General features: G+C 55.3%; 1 protein-coding gene across 6 annotated transcripts; it reads right to left on the minus strand.

Moving 5' to 3' along the window:
• Nucleotides 1-498: 498 nt before the first annotated feature.
• SEPT8 (septin 8) lies at nucleotides 499-19,264 on the minus strand. Of its 6 annotated transcripts, XM_023531908.1 has the most exons (11): nucleotides 19,090-19,260; nucleotides 8,140-8,263; nucleotides 6,946-7,141; nucleotides 6,464-6,650; nucleotides 5,247-5,408; nucleotides 4,699-4,795; nucleotides 4,308-4,476; nucleotides 3,967-4,099; nucleotides 3,665-3,855; nucleotides 1,983-2,011; nucleotides 499-1,182 (listed from the first exon to the last, which is right to left on the minus strand). In XM_023531908.1, the coding sequence occupies exons 1-11, from the start codon at nucleotides 19,117-19,119 to the stop codon at nucleotides 1,142-1,144; spliced, it is 1,359 nt and encodes a 452-aa protein (XP_023387676.1). In that variant the 5' UTR covers nucleotides 19,120-19,260; the 3' UTR covers nucleotides 499-1,141. The 6 variants fall into 6 exon arrangements, with proteins under 6 accessions (XP_023387676.1, XP_011360595.1, XP_011360594.1 ...); XM_011362293.2 differs by lacking the exon at nucleotides 1,983-2,011 and having other exon boundaries at nucleotides 6,464-6,644; nucleotides 8,140-8,260; XM_011362292.2 differs by lacking the exon at nucleotides 1,983-2,011 and having other exon boundaries at nucleotides 8,140-8,260; nucleotides 19,090-19,258.
• Nucleotides 19,265-20,014: the final 750 nt, after the last annotated feature.

Consider the following 20,014-nt stretch of genomic DNA (forward strand, 5'->3'; position numbering starts at 1 on the left):
CTTTCATCTATTCGTTTCGCCTCTCATTTTATCGGGCCATATTTTCAACCCTGATCCTCTTAATGGCTTGCAAACCAACAGGAACATAGAAGAATCAATGCTTCTGGTACTTCTTTAAAAATGTTTCCCCTTACAAATGTAGCTGAAAGGGGGAAAACTCCTTTCCTGGTAGTTTTTTCTTAAACTGGCCACATATATCAGACACCTTCATCTTTTGCCCTGTGACTCAGCCAGGAAAAAGGAAACAAGGGCCTTGAGATAAAAAACTCTTCCCAGCCAAGCACTCTGGGCATCTGGCATTCGCAGGATTGGTTTGGGGGTCTTTACTGGGGTCAAACACTTAACACAAACACGTGGAGTTGGTCCCTTTTGATAGGTAGCACCTCTGGGGCACACAGACAACGGCTTTGGGCTGCTGTTCCATTTACATTCACAGTGAAAATACTGGACGTGGTCTTGTTCATGTTCCACTTTCATCCGTAAAGAAATTCCAAACACTGTCATTACAGGATGTTTATTATCCACCTCTCCCTATATATTATAGGGATACTTTATACATAAGAAAGGCTTAGAGATATTTTTAGTTTTTAAAAATCAGGGAATCTGTGTTACTTATGAAAATAATGGGAGAGGATATTATGTTTTTACGCTCGTGCCAAAATAAAAATTTAGAAGTGTTTTAAAAGTTATTATTGAAATTAAGCTCTAGGTTAGGAAAATTAAAACGAAAGGGAATTGGGCAAATTTTGCAGCATGTACACCAGACCATGCGGCCACACCCAAGGCACCGCACGAGTTGCCATCTTGACGCTGAACAACTAGGCCGAGCATCGCCGGCGGGGGCCTTCGCTAGAGCGGCACATAACTGCTCCATCAAGGAATAGTGACACTGTAAATGGAAGACCAGCCACTGGCTCTGAAAAAAATAAACCTCATCAGTTTTGGATTCCAGCATTCATGGCTTTGACATGTTTGCATAGAGAGGGGTGGCCCGCCAGGCCCAGGGCAGCCTGGGGGTTGGGGCAGGGGACAGAGCAAGGCTGTAAACACTGGAGTCTGTACCGGCTCCCAGTCCGTCCTCACATCATGTTATGGGAGAAGGGTCACAAGGTGTAATTCAAGCAACTTAACACATGAAAGTCTAAAGTCCGCTCTTGACATGTAAGTCTGTGCGTGCGTTAACTGAAAAATAAAAATAAAACAAACAAAACAAAAACAGACACATTAAAAGATACGCAGACGACCAAATCAAACAGAAGCAAAAGACAGCAAGAGGGACACTGGGAAAGGGCAGTCAGTTTGGCATTTGTCACGAGCAAAGCAGATAATTCACTTCAGTTTGTGGCGTCCCAGGCCGAGGGTCAAGATCTGATTGGGAAGCCATTTTGCAAAAGTGGATTAAAATTTGAAGAATACAACCAATCAAAGCCACTCGACTAAATGGTCGTGAATACCGCCCCCCAAATGCACTCTGACTCACCCCGTTTCCCTGACCAGGGCAGGAGGAAGGGGTGCTCCTGGCTACCCCAGTGACCTACTCCTGGCCTCCACAAGGTCTCTCTCCCAGAGTCCAAATTGACTGAAGCTTTCTGGCATGTCCGGCAAACAGATAAGACCTGTTTTCCAGGCCCAGGCCACAGGGGAAAAGCAGGGAGACCTGACACCAGTGGCGAGTCCCCACCCTGAAGCTGTGCGGGTGTCCTTGCAGCCACCCTGTACCCCCGCCGGCCCTCAGACCCTGACCTGGCCGCAGGTCCTTGTCTTCGTTTCTAAGTGGTCTCTCCATAGCTTATTTCCTAGGGGACTCTGCCTGCCTTTTAACAAGATAGCCTGGGCCAAGCTGGCAAAGAACAGGCGAAAAGTGCTTTGGGTGCCAGCACCTGGGTCACAAACCTGAGTACCCCCTTCTAGGAAAAACCAGATTCCTGAGCTGCTAGCTGGAAATCCACATAAGTTCCAATTCACAGAGCCGTCACACTCACCAAGCCAAGAGCAGGACCTGGGACAAGGGCTGGAAGCAAATGCGAAGCAGAAGGGAAATTCACATGGCTGAGGGGAAGAGTGGGGCTGGGGTCCTTCCTGGGGACAGGCAGGGGCTCATCTGTCCTAGCAGAGCCAGCACTGGGATGGGGCCATCTGTCAGCAGCCACCCCACCCCCCGCCCCCAACCACAGAAAGGAGATGGGTCTGTCCCAAAGCAGAGGACAGGCCTTAGGACTGAGAACTAGCATCCCATTCCTAAATGCCTGGCTTTGTCCTCTTTGCCTCTCCCAGGGAGAAGCTCTTTACATTTCTTTTCCTTAGATGCATCTGTGCCTCTGTGCATCTGTCTGGAGACTGCGTGTTGGTAGACATGTGCCTGAGTATGTGTGTGTGATGGGGCAGGAGAGAGTAAAACAGTGTACACGTGCATGTATGTGTGTGCATGGGTGCATGTGTGTCAGGGAATACAATACTGGGGGCAAGGGGGAATGCTAATGCCAGAAGTAGCATCCCAGGGCCACAGCTAGCTATGCACTACATGGCCCTAACCACGGGGATCCACTGCCACCAAGAAAGGAAGGGCCTGGCACATACATTCTCAAGCAGTCCAGGAGGAAATGGGATCCCCCGGAGCCCAAGAATGAGGGCCAAGATGGGTAAACCTGCTTAGTTCCTAGGCTGGCAAAAAAGGAAGGTATCTGACATGAGCCAGGGGCAGGGAGACACAGGGATAGATGAGAGCCCCACAGTGTGATGTGGAAGGGACACTGAATGAAGTGGGTAGGAGAGGGACATCCCCAGAAGCCAGAGCATCTGGACTCTAGGCCAGAGTGTAGAGACAGGCTATGATAAAAGTTCCAAGGAGAAGTGACTCAGCGTTGCCCCCACCTGGCCAACATGGTGACTGACTCCTGGAGGCTGAGAAAAGCCTCCTTGCCATCCCCTACCATTCTCTCTCCTTCCAGTCTACCCTCCGGAAAAACAGCTCCAACCTCTGCCTGTGGGGCAGCCTCTCTCACTAGCAGGACTCACAGAGCCCCAACGGGGAGCTGCTGTCCTTCCTCTTGCCAGGTAGTGACCATAGGGTCCAAGTAGTGACCATAGGGTCAGTGCTGGCTAGGCTCAAGTCTCAGTCACCGGCTGTCAGCCCATAGGGGTCCGATGTCCACTGCCTCAAACTGGGGGGAGCAGGGATGCACCAGTGTCCAGGCAGAAACCACAGGAGCTTTTGGAATCTGTCAAGAAATGCTGACCTCCCCAGGCCCTGTCCCTCTTCTGGCCTGAAAGACCTTCCTCGAGACCCCTGCACCCTCTCAGGGGCCACTCCCTGACTGTGTGGCCCAGCCTTCACCGCCCCAGCTGAGGAGGCTGCAGAAGAAGGAGAGAGAGTGAGAGAGAGCAAGAGAGAGGGAGAGAGCAAGAGAGAGAGAGGGAGAGAAGGAGGGAGGAAGGGAGGAAGGGAGAGAGGGAGGGAGGGGGTCCTGAGATATCTAGATCACTAGTGAAAGAAAAAGAAAGGTGAGCAAGAACAAGGTGAAAGGACCAGTGAAAATAAGAGAGAAATAGTAAACAAGTGACAGTGAGCGAGAGCAAACGTCGAAGTGAAGGAGCAGAGAGGGGGACAGAGTGAGCACTTAGGAGAGAGCAAGAGGCAGCGCAGGGCAGGGAGCCCACCACCTACTTCTTCTTGTCCTTGTCCTTCCTCAGAGGCTGCTGCAGGGTGGCGTGCAAGGCCTGAGACTGCAGGGCCTCCACCGCGGCCTTCCTGCGGTTGAAGGCGTTGGTCTCCTCCTCCAGCTCCCGGCGCTTTTCCTCTACCTTGCGCTTCTCCTCCTGGTGGATCCGCTTGAGGTGCTCAAACTTCTCGTGGAGCTGAGAGCAGAAGGGGGCAGCCCAGGCTTCCATGTAGGCCGGGAAGTTGCCAGGCCCTCCTGCCGCCTGGCCAGACTCTGGCCTCGCCACAGCCCCCAGCCCCCAACTCACCTCCCTTTCCTTCTCCTTCAGCTCCAGCTCTGTCTCCTTCACTTTGTTGACGAACATCTGCCTCATCTCTTCCTCCTTCCTCTGCAGCTCACTCAGGAACTCCTTCCTCTTAGCCTCGTAGGTCTCCTGCAGACTGTGGAGATGCAGAGAAAAGAGGCCCAGGGTGGGGTTATGGTGGAATGGGGTAGGCAGAGCCAGAGAGGCAGAATCACTGGGCACAGGAGGGTGCTGGGGTCCTGACAGCCTCACTCCATGGCTCATAAAACCCCAGAAGCAGACGGCAGTGTGGCGAGGCTGGCTCAGGCTGGGGAGACAGGCTCGCTCCGTGAGCAGGCTGTCACCTAAAGGGCTGGCTGTCCCCATCGCTGTCCTGGAAGCCCATTTCCTCCAACTTGCAGCGCCGGTAGAGCTCATAGTGCCGACTGTGGGTCTGCTCGCGGAGGTCCTCCATGTTGACCCGGATCAGCATCTCCCTCAGCTTCACGAAGTCGCAGTGATTCTCATTCTCCACTGCAGGCAGAGGGCACACGGGCCGTCAGGCAGGCACACAGGCGGGCACGGGAGGACAGGGCGCAGGACAGCAGCCAGAGGGTTAGCAGCACACGCCAAAGGCAGGAGGCAACAGAGGGCCACAGGGACGACGACGCGGGGCAGCGGTGAACAGGCAGCAAGGCAGGACAGGAGACTAAGCGTGGGCCCGAGCTGGGGCTGTGCTCTCCCCACCACACTCACCCTGCACCACTCCCCATGGGTACTGCCGTGCTCGGACCAGTTTGTTCCCCACCTTCACCTCCTCGGCGCTGCCCACCACAGCAAAGGGCAGGTGTGCCTAGAAAGGGGCCAGAGGACGCGTGAGCCCTGGGCTGAATGAGGCGTGGCCAGATGCTCACTTCCCAGCTCTCTTCATGTTCTAGGGTGTTCTTTCAGCCCTCGGGCTCCCCAGGGGCCATTAGAAGTTCCCTCAAAGGACCTGTGGGCCTGACTCTCCTCTTCCTAGCCCTGGCATCCCGTCTGCTCACCCCCACAGGTTTCAGGTCCCCGCCCTGACTATCTTGTGAAACTCAAATGTGGGAAGCCCCAATACCAGCCCAATACCCGACTCCTCCTGTCCCTTGTCTATAGGACACAGGGCCAGCTGGCTTCCAGATGCCCACCCATCTTTCCTGGAGAAACTAAGGCCGGATCCTAGGGAACAAGAGTCTCCCGGGGCTGTGTCAGAGATCTGCGCTGGCTGCCAGCCATCTGGCCCCAGGGCCCTGAGGCCCTTGCCCAACGCTCACATTCATGACTGCGTTAATCTCTGCGACAGCCTCGTCATCAGTGGGGAACTGGTAGATCTGGACCCCATTGCTGACCAGCTCGCCCATGATCTTGATCTTGAACTTGTGGAGCTCACTCTTGGAGATGGTGTCAGCCTTGGCAATGATGGGAATAATGTTCACCTGCCAGGATCAGGGGAGAAGGGGCAGCAGGTTAGTGGCTCTCTGATGGTGGACAGCCCTGCCCAGGCCACTTCTCTAGGCAGGGGGCAGGAAGGGAGCTGTTCCCATGAGGAGTCCCAGCCTGAACCCAGCCACCGGGGGCTGATGGATTGTAACAACCAGTGGCAGCATGTCTTACAGCCCTGGTTCCCTCAGACCACCATCCAGCCCCCAAATTAGTCCTTTGGGCATACCCAGCTTTGACCTAGAGTGCTCTAGAGGTCCTAACCAGCCTTGGGCTCGACACAAGCAGTGGCGGGGGACTGAACTCCCACCTAAGCAGGTAAGATGACCTACCAGCAGCAGCCACAAGAAGATTTAGAAATCTCCCAGGCTAAGGCTGCCCCATTTTTCACAGTGAAAATTAACTCCTGAGATGGGGAAGGCAATCACGAGAGCAGACAGGTGACGGTGGGGTCACATGCCCTCCAGGACCCCAAGCCTTTCTTGCCATCCCCATGAAGCTGTCTTCTCAGTCTCCACGCCTCACACACATTCCCAGTTCTGGGCCTTAAGTCCCCTCTCCTCCGTGGGTGCAGGAGGACCCAAGGGAAATTCACAGCGGGAAGGACAGAAGAAGGGAAGGGAGTGGAGGAACTAGGAATTGAGAGAGAGAGAATGAGCAGAGAATTGGGACGCTCTGGGGAGAGAGTTAAAGGGTCAGAGGAGGGAGGAGGCAACTCTAGGGGGAGGGGAAGGAAGCTAGGAGCCAGAGGGCTGAGAACAAGAATTCAGCTGGAAGAAAGGGGCTCAGGGCCAGACCCAGGAGACAGAGCTCTGGTGAAAAAGCCCTGAGCAGTGGGGACCCACTAGTGCAGTAGAGACAGAGATCCCACTAGTGCAGTGGATCCCACTAGTGCAGTAGAGACAGAGAAGAGAGAGAGGACCAAGCCAAGAGGCCTATCAGCACGCCAGTGACCAGTAAGCCCCTGGACACCACAGTGGATGATCGCACTGCAGCCAGCGCACCCCACTCCAATGGAGGCCTCGGAGCGTATGAACAGTGTGGGGCACACCTTGCTGTCCAGTTTCTTCATGGTCACCAGATCCAGGGACTTGAGAGAGTGCCCAGTAGGCGTGATAAAGTACAAGCACACATGGATCCTCGTGTCGTGGTAGTCGAACAGCGAGCGGCGGATCTTCAGTTCCTCCTGCAGATAGTTTTCAAACTGCGCGTCGATGTAGTCGACTATGGGCCTGTAACTACAGACAGCCCCATCACCTAGGAGGCGGGCCTCTGAGCCAAGCCTCCTGCAGGCCCTCTCTCCCTAGAGACAAACAGCCTAGGGATCCCTGTCTAAGTACAAGGGCTGACTCCTTCCCCTCAGGACCTCAGATATTCCCCAACAGGCCCTCCCCAGCCCCACAGAGTATGGGACTTGGTCATTCATATGGGGACAGCTGGGAGTGAGGAGTGCTCAGGCAGAGGGTCAGAACCAAGGCCCACATGGGTGGGGTGTGGATGAGACTGGGCAGGGCCGCCCTTCCCGCCTCTTGCCTCTCATCCTTGTTGATCTGATCCCCGAAGCCCACAGCGTCCACAATGGTCAGCTTGAGATGCACATTGCTCTCTTGGAGGTCATAGGTCTGGGGCCGCAGGCGCACGCACTCTTCATGGTGGCTGGCTTCCTCAGTCTCGAAGGTTGTATTGAAGAGCGTGTTCATCAGTGTGGACTTGCCGATGCCAGTTTCCCCTGGGGAGCAGGGAGGAGAGGGGAGGGGATGTCAGAGGCTGGACCTGGGGCTGTCCCTGGCTGCTGGCTAGGCTGGGTGGGGCTGAGGAATGCTCAGCCTCCACAGAAGGGAGAGAGGTGGGCCTCCCACTGCATCCCTCACTGTCCCTGTCCCCAAGAGCCATCCCTGCAGTGACTTCAGAAATAATCTGTGGAAGAAAGAGGCAAAAGGCTGACTTGGACACGAGATGAGACATGTAAGATGTTTCTTCAGTGCAGGGGGAGAGGCAGAGCTGGGCAGCTGAGAGACACCAGGATATTGGCCTCTACTGACCTCAGTGGAACCCAATCACCTGCTCTGCATACCATCCCTTCCAGCCTGGGATGGCCATGGACCAGAAGGGCCAGAGTCTGAAGCTACCAGAGCCCAGCTGCCCACAGTGGCCCCAGCTCCATATAGCTTGAACCAGGGGGTTAGGAATGGCTGCTTCCCAAGGGACACCCACAGCCTGGCAGATACTAAGGCTTGGGCACCTGTGGAGGGTCTGGCCAAACTCTGTGCCTCTGGGACCCGCAGGCCCTGAGAGGCACATGGAACCTCCCAGGCCTCCCGGTTTGCAGCTGTATCTGTTCAGATGTATGCAGGCACTCTTACTACATGATACTGTAATGGAGGAAGAGCCTTGTTTGCCATAGTGTCCTAGACACACAATAGGAACAACAGTCAATGTGTTCTAAACAAACAACCTAAACTTCTGTGATGAACACTCTCAGTTTACAAAGCACTTTCACGTGCCTAATACTATCTACTCTTCACAGCAACTATGAGTCAGGGCCTGGCTCCAACTGTGTCCTTGACCCTGGCAGAGATGCCACCCAAATCCTAGTCCTGACCGCCCAAAGTTCCCTGTGCCTGGGAGGTCCCCCTGCAGCTTGACAGGTGGCCAGCACTCCATCTCCCAGAAGGCCCTCATCCATCATCTGTCTGAGGCCGCCCCCTGGTCAGGCCATGAACTCACCCACACAGAGGATGTTGAAGCTGAAGCCCTGAGTGACCGACTTGCTGACCAGCTGATCAGGGAGGCTGTCGAAGCCCACATGGCCGCCCAGAGAGAGGCTCCGGGGCTCTGGCTCTCCATTCTGCTAAGAGAGAAATACAGCGAGGCAGTGAGCTCACTGGGGAAGAGAGGCCAAGCTGGGGGGAGGCTAAACCTGAGTCAACTTCCCCATATGAATTCTCAACAAATGTCAGAACACAACGTAAAGACACCAGAGCTCCAATTCCAGGCCAGGTTTCCACAGAGAGAGCCTGGTGGGCCTCGAGGCCCCTGTCTCCACCTGGGAAAAGGCCCTGTCACCTGTGGTCTGCTCCATCTGAGTAGGCAAAAGATGCTGGGGCCTGGAGCATCTCCTGGCTGCTACCCCTGAGGGCTCACCTGTCCTCCTGCCCAGGAAAAGGCCCCAGATGGTCCCTGGATCTTAAGATTCCATGAGGCCAAGACAGGAGAATGTATATGTTCCTGGGGCTCCCTCCCAGACCTCACAGGCCCTTCTATTAAAGTGAGATTTAAGCAGAGGCGGGTGTGGCCCAACTCCCTCACTCGAGCTCTGTCTGGGAACCTCCCCCATCGGGCCGGGCTCAGGTCTTCCATGTGCACCCCTTACTCCTCATGTACCCAAGCATGGAATGCAAACAGGGGCCCTCCTAAAGAGGTCAGTGCTCACTCAGACCCACCACTGGGTCACAGAGCCAGTCTCTGAGGCATCATGACTCTGAAGTTTCCTCCCTCCTGCCTCAGTGGTGCTCCCTAGGGATCTGCAGCCTCTGGCTCATGCCACCCTCCCATCCCACCCCAACCCTGGTTGTTTAGACAGAGGATTCAAGATGAAAATGTGGATACCTGGCCTTAGCAGAGAGGCGGGCAGCAGGTCCCGAGGGAGCTGGGGCCACTGGAACTGGCCCACAGTGCTATAAAAAGTAACTACCAGGACCCGAAGCAGAGGATCAAGGTCAGACTGCAATTCGTGTGGCTTCCCTGGGAATGGGGGTAAAATGCTGTCCTCTGAGGAAAAGTTCCCAGGCTCAGCATTCCCAGGTCTGGCCCCTCTGAAGGGCAGCCCCCAGACAGCTCCATGTTGGGCAGAAACACGCCTCCTCCTTGCCCTGACCGTCCGCAAGAAAGAGCAAGGACAGGAAAGGGCAGTGGGTCTGAGTCCCATCCTGCCCTCCTGCCCGCAATGCCAAAGGGGAGGAAACAGGCCCAACTGAAGACAGCCCCAAGAACTACTGATTAGGACAGTAGCAGCCCTTATGCCAAGAGGTATAAGGCACAGAGGCAGAGGGGGCTCAGAACCAGACAGTAGGGCCCTGGCTCCCCACCCTCCAGCAGAAGGGTCCCCTTGACCCCTATTGCCTCAGGCTGAACCCCTCCAACTATTCCCTTCTCCCAACCAGAGCCCTGGCACTCATACCCAGCCTCCTCTTTTCCACTAATTTTGCCTGCCCCACCCAACCCCACCCCAGCTCCATCCCTGTACCCTGCATCAACGACACCCAAGTGTATGTATTGACAGGCTGAATCCCATGTAGCATCTCTGGGCAGTTTTACTGTCCCCTGAAACACGTAAGGGTTACCCCTAAACCTCCTCTCTCCAATGACCCTCTCTCAGCTGAGCCTCTGTTCCTGTAGTTGACCTTCCCTCTCTATTCCCTGTGCCCAGTGGATCATGTCACAGCCTCCCCACTCAAGCCCAGGTCCGCCCAGGGCTGCAAATATAACCTGACAAAGAGGCCCCAAAGGCAGATCCCTCTCACTGGTGCCCACATGAAATACCATAACTGGAGCATAGGATTTGCTGGGCTAGGCCCAAACTCCTAGCATGGCATTCCAGGCCTTTCACGGTCCAAGGCCTTCCTTATGTGCTCAGTGCCCACCCGGCTGGTTACCTCTGAATTCACTTTTCACACTCGGCCCCTTCCCTGGGATCCAGAGCTCACCCTATCTTTTCCCTGGCACCTGCTCTGATCTGGCCCGTATCTGCTTACATTCGAAACCCCTCACTTGGCAGGGACCCATTTCCTTGCACTATTAGTTGATCTTTTTTCATTCATCCTGGTTCTCCATCTCCTCCACGAGCTCCTCAAAGTTGGCTGCAGGCTCGGAGAGGTCAGGTTTTCCATTCTTCCCACCCTCCCACCACGATGCCCAACGTGCTAGCCAACACTACCATTTATAAATCACTAAACACCATCCTCAGCTGCTACAGCACCAGGGCTGTCTGCCCACCTCACACAGAGCTTCACTATTTAGTCTCTGTCGCACCTGCTCGGGGCAGCCTGAGATCAAATAGAGGACAGAACAGCTAGTCTGGAGCTTTTTTCTTTTCAGGCCAGACTGAAAATCTCCAAAATTTAAGGCATGCTGTGCTTGCAGAGAAGGCGATGTGTTTATTCACCCCCTTCTTCCAAGGGTGACACAATCAGGATGCAATCCAACATCCTGTAGTCTGCCGCCAAAACCCACCCAGTCCGCCATGTCTGGAGACCACAGGCGCAGGCGCACACTCTGCTGCAGAGGCACCTGCACAGAATCAGAGGCCGTCCTGCTCCTGAGGAGCCCGCCCCCACTTTCTTACAGTTCCAGGCTCCAGAAGCTAAAAACGAGGGTGGGAGAGTCTCACATGAGCCATCTCTCCACACTCCCTGCCTGCCTTCACTCACACAGTGTGACTCTCACTGAGGACATGTGTGGATTACAGGGAGGTCTTCATCCTCAAGTTGTTGCCCAGGCTGCACTCTGTCACTCCAAGGGCCATAGCTCTGGGGCAATCAGGGGCCACGGGAGTGTCAGTCTCCAGAACATGCATGTACACACACACATACATACACAGAGAAGAATGGCCACTGGCCCTGATGGGGACAGAGTGTTTGTTGTTCCCTGGTCTCAGAAGACTCGTCTGACCTCCCTGCTCTACTGAGTCACTAATGCCAAGCTCTCTGATCCTCTATTTGGCCTCAACAACATCTGATCCAAGGTGCATTGCTTGCTCCAAGGTGCCCACCCCAGGTGTCTCTGCTGACGGCATAGGGTCCCCATCTAGGAGGAGCCAGCCACCTCCAAAAGCATCACTGACATGTCTCAGCTACCACAACTCAGAAAGAACCTTCATGTCTCTCGCTACCTGACTACCAGCCCTGCAATTAGCCAGGTAAGACCGCAGTCCCAGCACTGGGGGTGGGTCCTAACTGTCCTGAGCCATAACTGGGTCAGGTACAGGTGCATGGCACAGGTTCAGCCTTTATGACCATCTTGTGACCATTAGGGGAGCTGGCCGAAGGCCAAAGCCCACTCGGAGGGCAGCAGAGCCAAGAGAATCACAGAGAAGAGAGAGCCAGTGTCTGCTCTACCTCCGGGCCTTTCCCTTGACCCCTGGCCATATCCTGAGTGGGGCTGTTTCTTGCAACTGAAGGCATCTTGGCTGCTACAGTCTCAAAAGGTAAATTCTTTAAATGCAGAAAACCAGGGAGAGAGCAGGGAAAGGATAAGGAAGGAACAGATATCAAATGGTGGCACTATCACCTCGCTGAGGGCCACCTGTGCCAACGAAGCCAAGCGATCTAGTCATCTACGTACTCCTTCCCCACCCTGTGTGGCAGACGTCATGATTATCCCCATTTTACAGGTGAAGAAACAGGTGCACAGAAGCTGGAGAACTAATCAGGCCAGAGCGGGGATTTGAGAGCAGCCAAGCCCTTGCCCCAGACCACTCTGTCCCTCCACTATACTGCCTCTCCTGCTCTTACAAGGCTCCCAACTCACTCATTCAGCCATTCAACACACACTCACTGGGCATGTCTGCTGTGTGCTGGACACTAGGATGGCTGCCAACGAAAAGAAGAGGAAACCAGATCCTTACTTTGGGGGCTCAGTCACATTTGGTCTAAACTCAAAAAGTTGTGGAGGCCAGGCAGGTAATGTGACTGGGTAAAGGGGAACAGTATAGTAACAGCAGCAATAATAGCTAACAGTCATGGAGTGCTTACTGTGCAAAACTCTAATCTCATTTAGTCCACACATTGGCCCCAGGAGGTAGACTGTAACAGTATCTCCATTGCACAGATGAGACAATTGAGGCACCAAGAGATTAAATGACTTGCCCAAGACCACACTGCTCAGGAGGGAGCACCCAGGATCTAAATGGAGATGGTAAGACTGCAAAATCCGTGCTCCCAGCCACATCACTCTACAACCTGCTCGATGAAAGAGCAGCTGACTTGGCTGAGTGGGGGTCCCCCAGGGAGAGGTAGGAACAGTAGGGAGCTGCAGAGCCTGTGCTCAGTCCACGATGCCCACAGTTCTGTGACTCCAGCCAACTGTGGGAATGCTGACCTCGTTTTGCCAAATCTTCCAATTTTTCAAAAGAATCTAGAAATCTAGATTGTTAAGTGAAACTCCTTAATTTTTAAAGGTTAGAAACTAATACAAATTGAGAATAACACAACATGTCTGGGGGTTGGACCAAGCCCATGGCCTGACAGTCTACATCGCCCCAGGTCTGTAAGGGAGGCCCCAGACAACACAGCAGGTCTCCACTCTTGGGCCACGGAGGCCCACAGGAGACTGCCCCATGGGAGGAGGCTTAGGGACCCTGGTGAGAGACACAGACCCAACAGCTTCTGGCCCTCTCACACATCCAGCTTCCTGGGGTGCTGGCTCAGGGGAATCTAACTGTCCTCAAAGCTCCAGGTCAGAGAGTTGGAAGCTCTGAGCTCCACACACACAGTGGGAAACTCCACAGGGCCATTATCCCCTCTCTAATCACTAACAAGCTTTTGGCTCCTGAGCTAGGCTCCAGGCTTCTATGTCATCATTTCTTTGGCACATCAAAGACAACAACCAAAATAATAACTGCTCAGGCCAGCTGCATTCCTCCATGCCCAGCCGTCCAGAACAAAGTGGAGAATGGCATTTTGTTATGCGGCCCAGTGGATAACTAGGACGTCCTTTTCCTGACCAGGAAATGCTCTGTCTGAGCCTCCTGGAGCAGCCTTGATTACCAGCCCAGAGGAGCTGCCCCTTGGACCAAGAAGAGAGGTAGGATTTGGGGAAAAACTGTGTCTCACTGCTTGCCCACACAAAAACAGGCTTTCATCCAGAAGGAATCAGAAATCTGCTGAATGTCTGAACCAACAGAGCCAAGGAAGCTGTGGGTGAAAAAAGACCACCAAGATCAAGCCTCCCGAGCCAGGTTGGTAATGTTGGGGTGGGAGCAGAGGTGATGCCCCACAAGTGTATTCGTCTCTTGAAACCTGGTCAAAGAGCAGTCCCTTATCCCAGGCCTTCCACAGTTCTCTGGTGCCTTGGACTTCTGGCACTTTTCCCCCCAGGCTCCCATGTCTGGCACCCACTGGCCTGAGCACCCTGCCAGACAGACAGGAAGCCCGTCCCCAGGAGAGCTCCAGCCCTGCAGTGGGAATGGGGCTACTAAATCGTGCAATGGACCCAGGAGTCACTGTGCCACCAGGAGCCTTCTCCACTCATGTTTCTGGCACAAAACACCCTACCCCCGGCTCTAGCTACTCTAAGCAGCCTGGGCCTTAAATAGCCAGAGCAGAGGCCTCTGGACAGAACCGTGGTCATAGTGCAACTGTTCTTGAGTCTGACAAGAATCCTAGGAATTTTCCCAGGAAAAGCTTAGGCTCTGGTCCCAAGATTCCACAGCAAGCTTCTAAGCCCAGGTCAAAGGCTACGGGAAATAACCAAAGGGATATATGTGGGAGCTGGGGTTGGAATGCTGCTGCCCTTGGCCAAGAGGGAAGAACAGAGGCAGGATATACCTGTCCCAAATCAAGAGGACACCTGGGAACCAAAGAGTCTCTCTAAGGCAGCAACAGACACCCGAGGAGAAGACATAAGCAGGGATCAACCTTCATGGCGCCAACATGATGGCAGATGAGGTAATAATGGCAAGATGGCAGCTCTCCCCTTCCCCAGCCTGGGAATCGAAGGGACTTTGGAAGCAAAACTACCTCCAGGAGCCCAAGGCCACACGATGCCCTGACTCCAATATTCCATCCTCCCTGCTTCCCTGTCTCACTAAAGGGCACTTTCCTCCTTCTTTCTGCACACGGACAGCCAAGGCTGCCAATCAGTAATTTGGGATGGCTTGTTTCACACTTCTCATGTCAAAATCAGGTTTCCAAGAAGCCAAGGGCACAGTTACTGGTCTCTGGGCCCATCCACCCAGCCCCAGGCCAAAGACACAGACACAGTCTTGGGCTAGGGAATGGCACATCTCACCAGGGAACAGATGGGAAAGGCGTTGGGCCTTAGAAAGTACTGGAACCCCAGGTGGTCATACCTTCCCACATGGCTCAGGGACCCTGGCGGCAGCCCCCACTGCTTTGCAGAAGGAAAAGCCACAAGTGGTCTGGACACCACCAGAAGGAAGCAGCCTGTGTTCCACAGTGAGTGAGACCTTCCCCTTGGAAAGAAGAATGTGGGCAGCAAAGGTAATGAATGCTGGTGCTGGCCGGGGGCAGAGGAAGGCCTGGGTACCTATATGAGCCAGCAGCGGCTCAGGGCAATGCTACATTTCTCTGTTGCTCGCCCCATTCACTCCAGCACCAGAGAGAATATCAAACTCATATCCAGGACCCACATCCAGGCCTGATGAGTGGACTTGGGTTCATGCCTACAGCCCCTCCTAAGCCCTAGGCCCCAGGTGCCCCAAGCCCAGGAGGCCCCAGGAGGCCCCTAAAATCTAAAATTGGCCCTTATTCCCTTCTCCTCTGGTTCTGACCCTCTAATGTAGCCTCCAGGATAGATGCCAAGAACCACCTGAAAGCCATGTGTTCTGAGAAGGAGAATATCTAATTTGCCCCAAGACTACCCAGGGCAACAGATGTTACAGCCAAGATGCCCTTTGCTCTGTCCTCCACCACCTCATCCCAGCCAGGGTTCCTCACCTGAGCCCTGAGGAGACAGATGGCTCCAGCAGAAAACACCCCAGCTCTACCATGAGGACATGCTGACTTTGGGAAGCATCCTTTCCCCAGGCAGATGTGTCTCCCTCCTGCCTGCACAGATCCATATCTGGGATATGGATCTCCAAAGCTAATGCCTTGGAGACCATGCCTGGGGATCCCAAGACCCTAGCTGGCAGCACAGAGGCAGGAAAGCTGAAGAGGTTTCAAGGGATACACAGAGGCCAGCCAGCCCTCAGGTCCCTCGCTCTATCATCCTGCAGCTGTTTGCTTCTGGTAGCTGGACCCGAGCCATGGGGAAATTCATGGTAGTTACTGCCCCAAGTATGCACCTCCACGTAGCCCGTCTTAGGGCTCAAAACTCAGAGAGCTCGACCCTCTCTGCCATCTCAAGGGGCACTCGAGTGCTGGGGTTGGGTCGCAGGCCCAAACTTGCCAATGACCAGAGTCTGCAACTTCACCCAACCACGGGCTGCTGTTATTGACAAGATGATAGACACAAAGGAACCAGCGCCCTTCCTGCCATCCAAAGCTTTTGACAGAAGTCAGGTCCTGGGTTTCCAGCCTCCATCCATTCACCCATCTCATTGGCACTGCGATCAGTCTCCTTCTTGCCACTCTCTCTGTTCCTACCCTGGTTAGTCTCTTACCATGTGCCCCCTTGGATCACCAATGCCTCCCACCAGCCCCCTCGCTCTGACCAAAATCCCAGACAGCCCTTTCTAACGTGAGCACCAATAACTGGTTCCTTGCCCGGGAGGGAAGGCAGGGTAGACCCACCTCCCAGGGGAAAGTGGGGCTCACTTTTGACCCCTCGACACCCCCAGGCCCTGAGGGCTGCACAGATGTCTCTTGCTCAGCTCTCATTTCTCCTTCGGAACAGCTCAGCAAGGAGGTTACAGGCCATTTGTATAGGACAGGGAGATACCACTCTGAGATAGAGCCCTGTGTAGGTGATAGGGCTGCCTCCCACCAACCCTTCCCACCACCTCTGGCTTCAGGGCGGGGATAGGCACTCCCTGTAGAGCCTGCTTCTTGGGGAAGTGTCAAGATTACAGGGTGACAACGGAAGTGACAGATGGTGCTGAGGATAAAGTGGAGATGGGAGGGGAGAGCGACTGGCTGGGAGGAAAGCCAGGCATGCGGCTGCCATGCTGCACGCTTCTCTCCTCTCCCCCTCAGATCTCCACATACTTCCCCTGACTCTTAAGCCTCCCTCACCTCAGAGTTCAACCCTGCCCCCATGAGATCCTGACAAGAGAAACACAGGAGATAGCCGAGGCTATCTTTGCTCCAGGGTAAGCCTCCGTGTCTGGGACCCAGTAAGGACGAGGGGCAAAGCAAGAGTAGACAAGAGTCTGGCTGCCCAAGGAGGTTAAGAGGCAAAAGAAACTCCCCAGGGGGCTGTCCCAGACATACTCATCCAGGAGAGGTCAACCCTAACCCTATGGCTGAGCCAGGGTTGAGCAGGACCCAGCGAAGATATAAAGGCTGTTGAGTCTGCAGTGTTTACATCACCCTGTGTGGGGAATAGGAACCCAGCACACACTGACCTTGAAGTACAACTCTGTATGTTCATCTAAACTGGTTGGGACAGTTCCCAGTTGGTCTGTCCTCCAGGGCTGGTCTGACCAACAAACCAGCCTGAAAGGCGGTGTAGACCTGCCACAGCCTCACGGCCACTGCTTAAAACCAAGTCAACCCTGGGATGGCAAAACACCTAAGCATAGCTCCAAACATGCCGCAGACTGCAATTAACCTTCCATGAACTCTTTGAAGAATATCATTATGGGTGTGCTCATTTTATAGCAAGATAAAGGAAGAAATTATTTTCCCAGAATGACAAGGAGAGGAGAATGGAGTCCAAACTCCTAAATTCAGTCCAAACCCCACCCAAGGTCTCCACCCAAATTAAGTCCTGTCCAAGTCCTCCCAGGAGTCTGACGGCCCAGAGCACAGAGGGCGTGGAAGGCATCCATCTATCCAGCTTAACCTGGCATAGTAACCCAGGCCCCTGAGCTCAGGCTGTACGCCCTTACCTGAGTCAGTCCCTTCTTTGTCCCTCAGCTCACCATAGGGATAACACCCCAAATCCTCACAGAAATGGTCTACGAGCAAACACGGGGACCTGAGGAGAAGGGACTTTCCAGCCCACCTCTGGCAGTGCAGCTAGGCCCCTCAGCTCAGTCTCTAAGAACAATCTCTGTACGTGTAGTGACGAGAGGATGCCATATGATGGAGCGAACGCATTCTCTGCTGCCTTCTTACACAGGGCACTCTTCACATCCACATTGGCACTAGGTATCATGTCTCATTTACTGTGTCCACACCATGTGCCAGACACTGTTCTGAGTACCTCACCTGGAACCTCTCATTGAATCCTCACAACAACCCTATGAGAGAGGTAATATTTTTAGCCCACTCTACAGATGACAACACTGAGGGGTTAAATATCTCACCCAAGGTTACATGGCCAGCAAGTAGTCTAGGATTCATGCAGGCAGTCTGAATCTGGTTACTCTACATACCGCTCCCACCTGTAAGACCAACTGTTAGAGTAACCCCTGGCCACAGACAAGACCCAGACATAACTTTCTGGTCAGTTGGGCAGGAAAAATGCACACAGACAAAAACACTCACAGGTCTCTTGGCCTCCAGCTAATCGGCAGGTCTGTTAGGATTCCGGCGCTTCCCTCCTTGGGTACATAAATTCTGATGTACAATGCAGGCGTGAGGTGAATCTCTGATTCGTCCAACCTCTGAATCTGTTCCTCCTGCTCTAAACTTACTTAACCGACACATAGCCCCCTCCCCAATGTAAATAAAACACCCCAGTCTAGAAATTACGAAACCAAGAGCTCCTGCTTTAGTTGGGCATTTTTCCAAAGTAGACCAACAAAAGTATTTTCAGATCAAAGGGAAAATTTACATATATAAATTCGGATGTCTGTATTTATAGCATTAATTACATAAGTCCTGGCTCCCTTATTTAGCCCCAGAACCAATTCTTTATCTGTCACATATTCAGCATTTCCCCCTCCCCCCAACAGCCCTGGGCTCTCCCTCCCCCTTCCCTGCCGACCAGGGCCTCACATGCTGGCAGGAGGACACAGCTTCCTTCACTGTCACAGCCCAGCCTCCCAGACACACCCAGATCCAGCCTTAGACATTAGGGGACTTGCAGACACAACCCACAAAAGGCCCCCCTCCCCAGGGTAAATTAGAAAAACCCTTAGGAAGTTGGCCATTGGCCAGCTCAGGACCAGAGACCCCCTGCCGGGACTACCAAAGCCGTTAGTCCTGCAGAAGGCATACCCGAACTGGAGCCCAGACAAACATCCACTGGGCTGAATCTGGAATCGCCCCAGTTCCTGGGGAATGGTTGCCTCAGACCCGACCACTGCGGCCGGACCTGCCTGGAATCGCACCCAGGATCCCGCCGCTTAGGTTGGGGATGGGGGTTGGAGGGGGAAGGAAAAGCAGGCCCAGGGTCTTCAGGACCCAGTCTGCCACTCCCTAAACTCATTTGGGGGACTCCACCGGATCCCTAAGGCTTCATCCTCACCGGCAGTGCCCATCCAACAGCACCTGCGCGGCCAGGAATCTCCCCGGCAGTGCAGAAAGAGATACCCGGGGAGACGGGGGTCCGAAGTATTCGGACCCTTCTCTCCCGCCCCCGGGGCCTCGGTCTGTCCTCGCACCTGGACCGAGCCAGGCGGGTATTTATTTGCTCCGTGCCGCGAAAGGGGCCTGCCTCTCCTGCGCCCAAGCGCGGAGACCCTTCCAGCCGCCCAGCAAGGCGCCCCTGCCCGGCGCCCCGGGCCCCGCGGCTAGCGCTGCGAAGAGCCCGCCCCGGCGTCCCCGAGCCGCCCGGCGTCGAGGCCCGGCCGCGGCGCTGACAGCCCCTCGCGCCCCCGGCCGGCTGCAGGGCGGCCCCCTCCCCGCGCCTCGCGCGCGCGCTGCGGCCCAGCAGGGCCCTCACCGAGAAGCGTTCCAGGTCCGTGGCCGCCATGGCGAGCTCCGCACCGGGCGGGCGGGCGGGGGCGAGCACCCGGGGCCGCGACGGGGACAAGCCGGCTGCGGGACGCGCTCCGCCCGGGCGGCTGCGGCTGAATGGATCCAATATGGCCACTTCCTGGAAACTCCCCTTGGCGGCGGCGGCGGGAGAAGCCGCGGAGCCGCCCCCGCCCCCGCCCGCGGGACCGGCCTCCCCGCCCGGCCCGGCCACGAGCGCAGCCTGAGCCCCGCCGCTCGGACCGCCGGGGGTCTCCGCGGCGAGGCGGGAAGTGCCGCCTGCGCGGGCTGCTGGGACTTGTAGTCTGCGAGTTGGGGGGCCGGGGTGGGCAGTGCCCGGGGGGCCGGTGCCCGCCCGCCTGCCGCGTGTTCCCGGGAGGCCGGGGCCGAGCCCGGGTGAGAGTGTCGGAGCCCGCGCGCTAGGAAGCCCGTTCCGTGGGGAGGGGAATGGGGTGCTGCGTGTGCCCCAGGGGTCTCCCCGCCAAGCCGCCTCCCCCACGTCGGAGCCTGCGAATGCACTGGGAACACCGGCCAGAGTGTCGGCGGGTTGCCTGCGGCCGGTTGGGTCCAGGAGAGGCCGCCTCAGCCTCGTACGTAAGCTGGTGTCCTGGGCCCCACCTGATGCTCTGGTCCGAAGCAGGGCGGGATCCTGGGCGGGACCCGCGCGTCCGGCCGGGCGGCCTTCCTGGGCAAGGGACCAGCCTTCGGCTCCTTTCGCAACAAATGCGCAGGATGTGCAGTTCAAGCCCGGGATTTGTGCAATAGAAAAGCGGAGCCCGACAGTCAAGGCATCAGATTGCAAATGACCATCACCCTACCTGCCCCAAGAGCTTGGGGCGATTGTGCAAAGAGGATGCATGCACATTCTCTCAGCTAATATCACTACCCAAAAC

Source organism: Pteropus vampyrus, unplaced genomic scaffold, assembly GCF_000151845.1.
Source record: "Pteropus vampyrus isolate Shadow unplaced genomic scaffold, Pvam_2.0 Scaffold74, whole genome shotgun sequence".
Classification (NCBI taxonomy): Eukaryota; Metazoa; Chordata; class Mammalia; order Chiroptera; family Pteropodidae; genus Pteropus; species Pteropus vampyrus.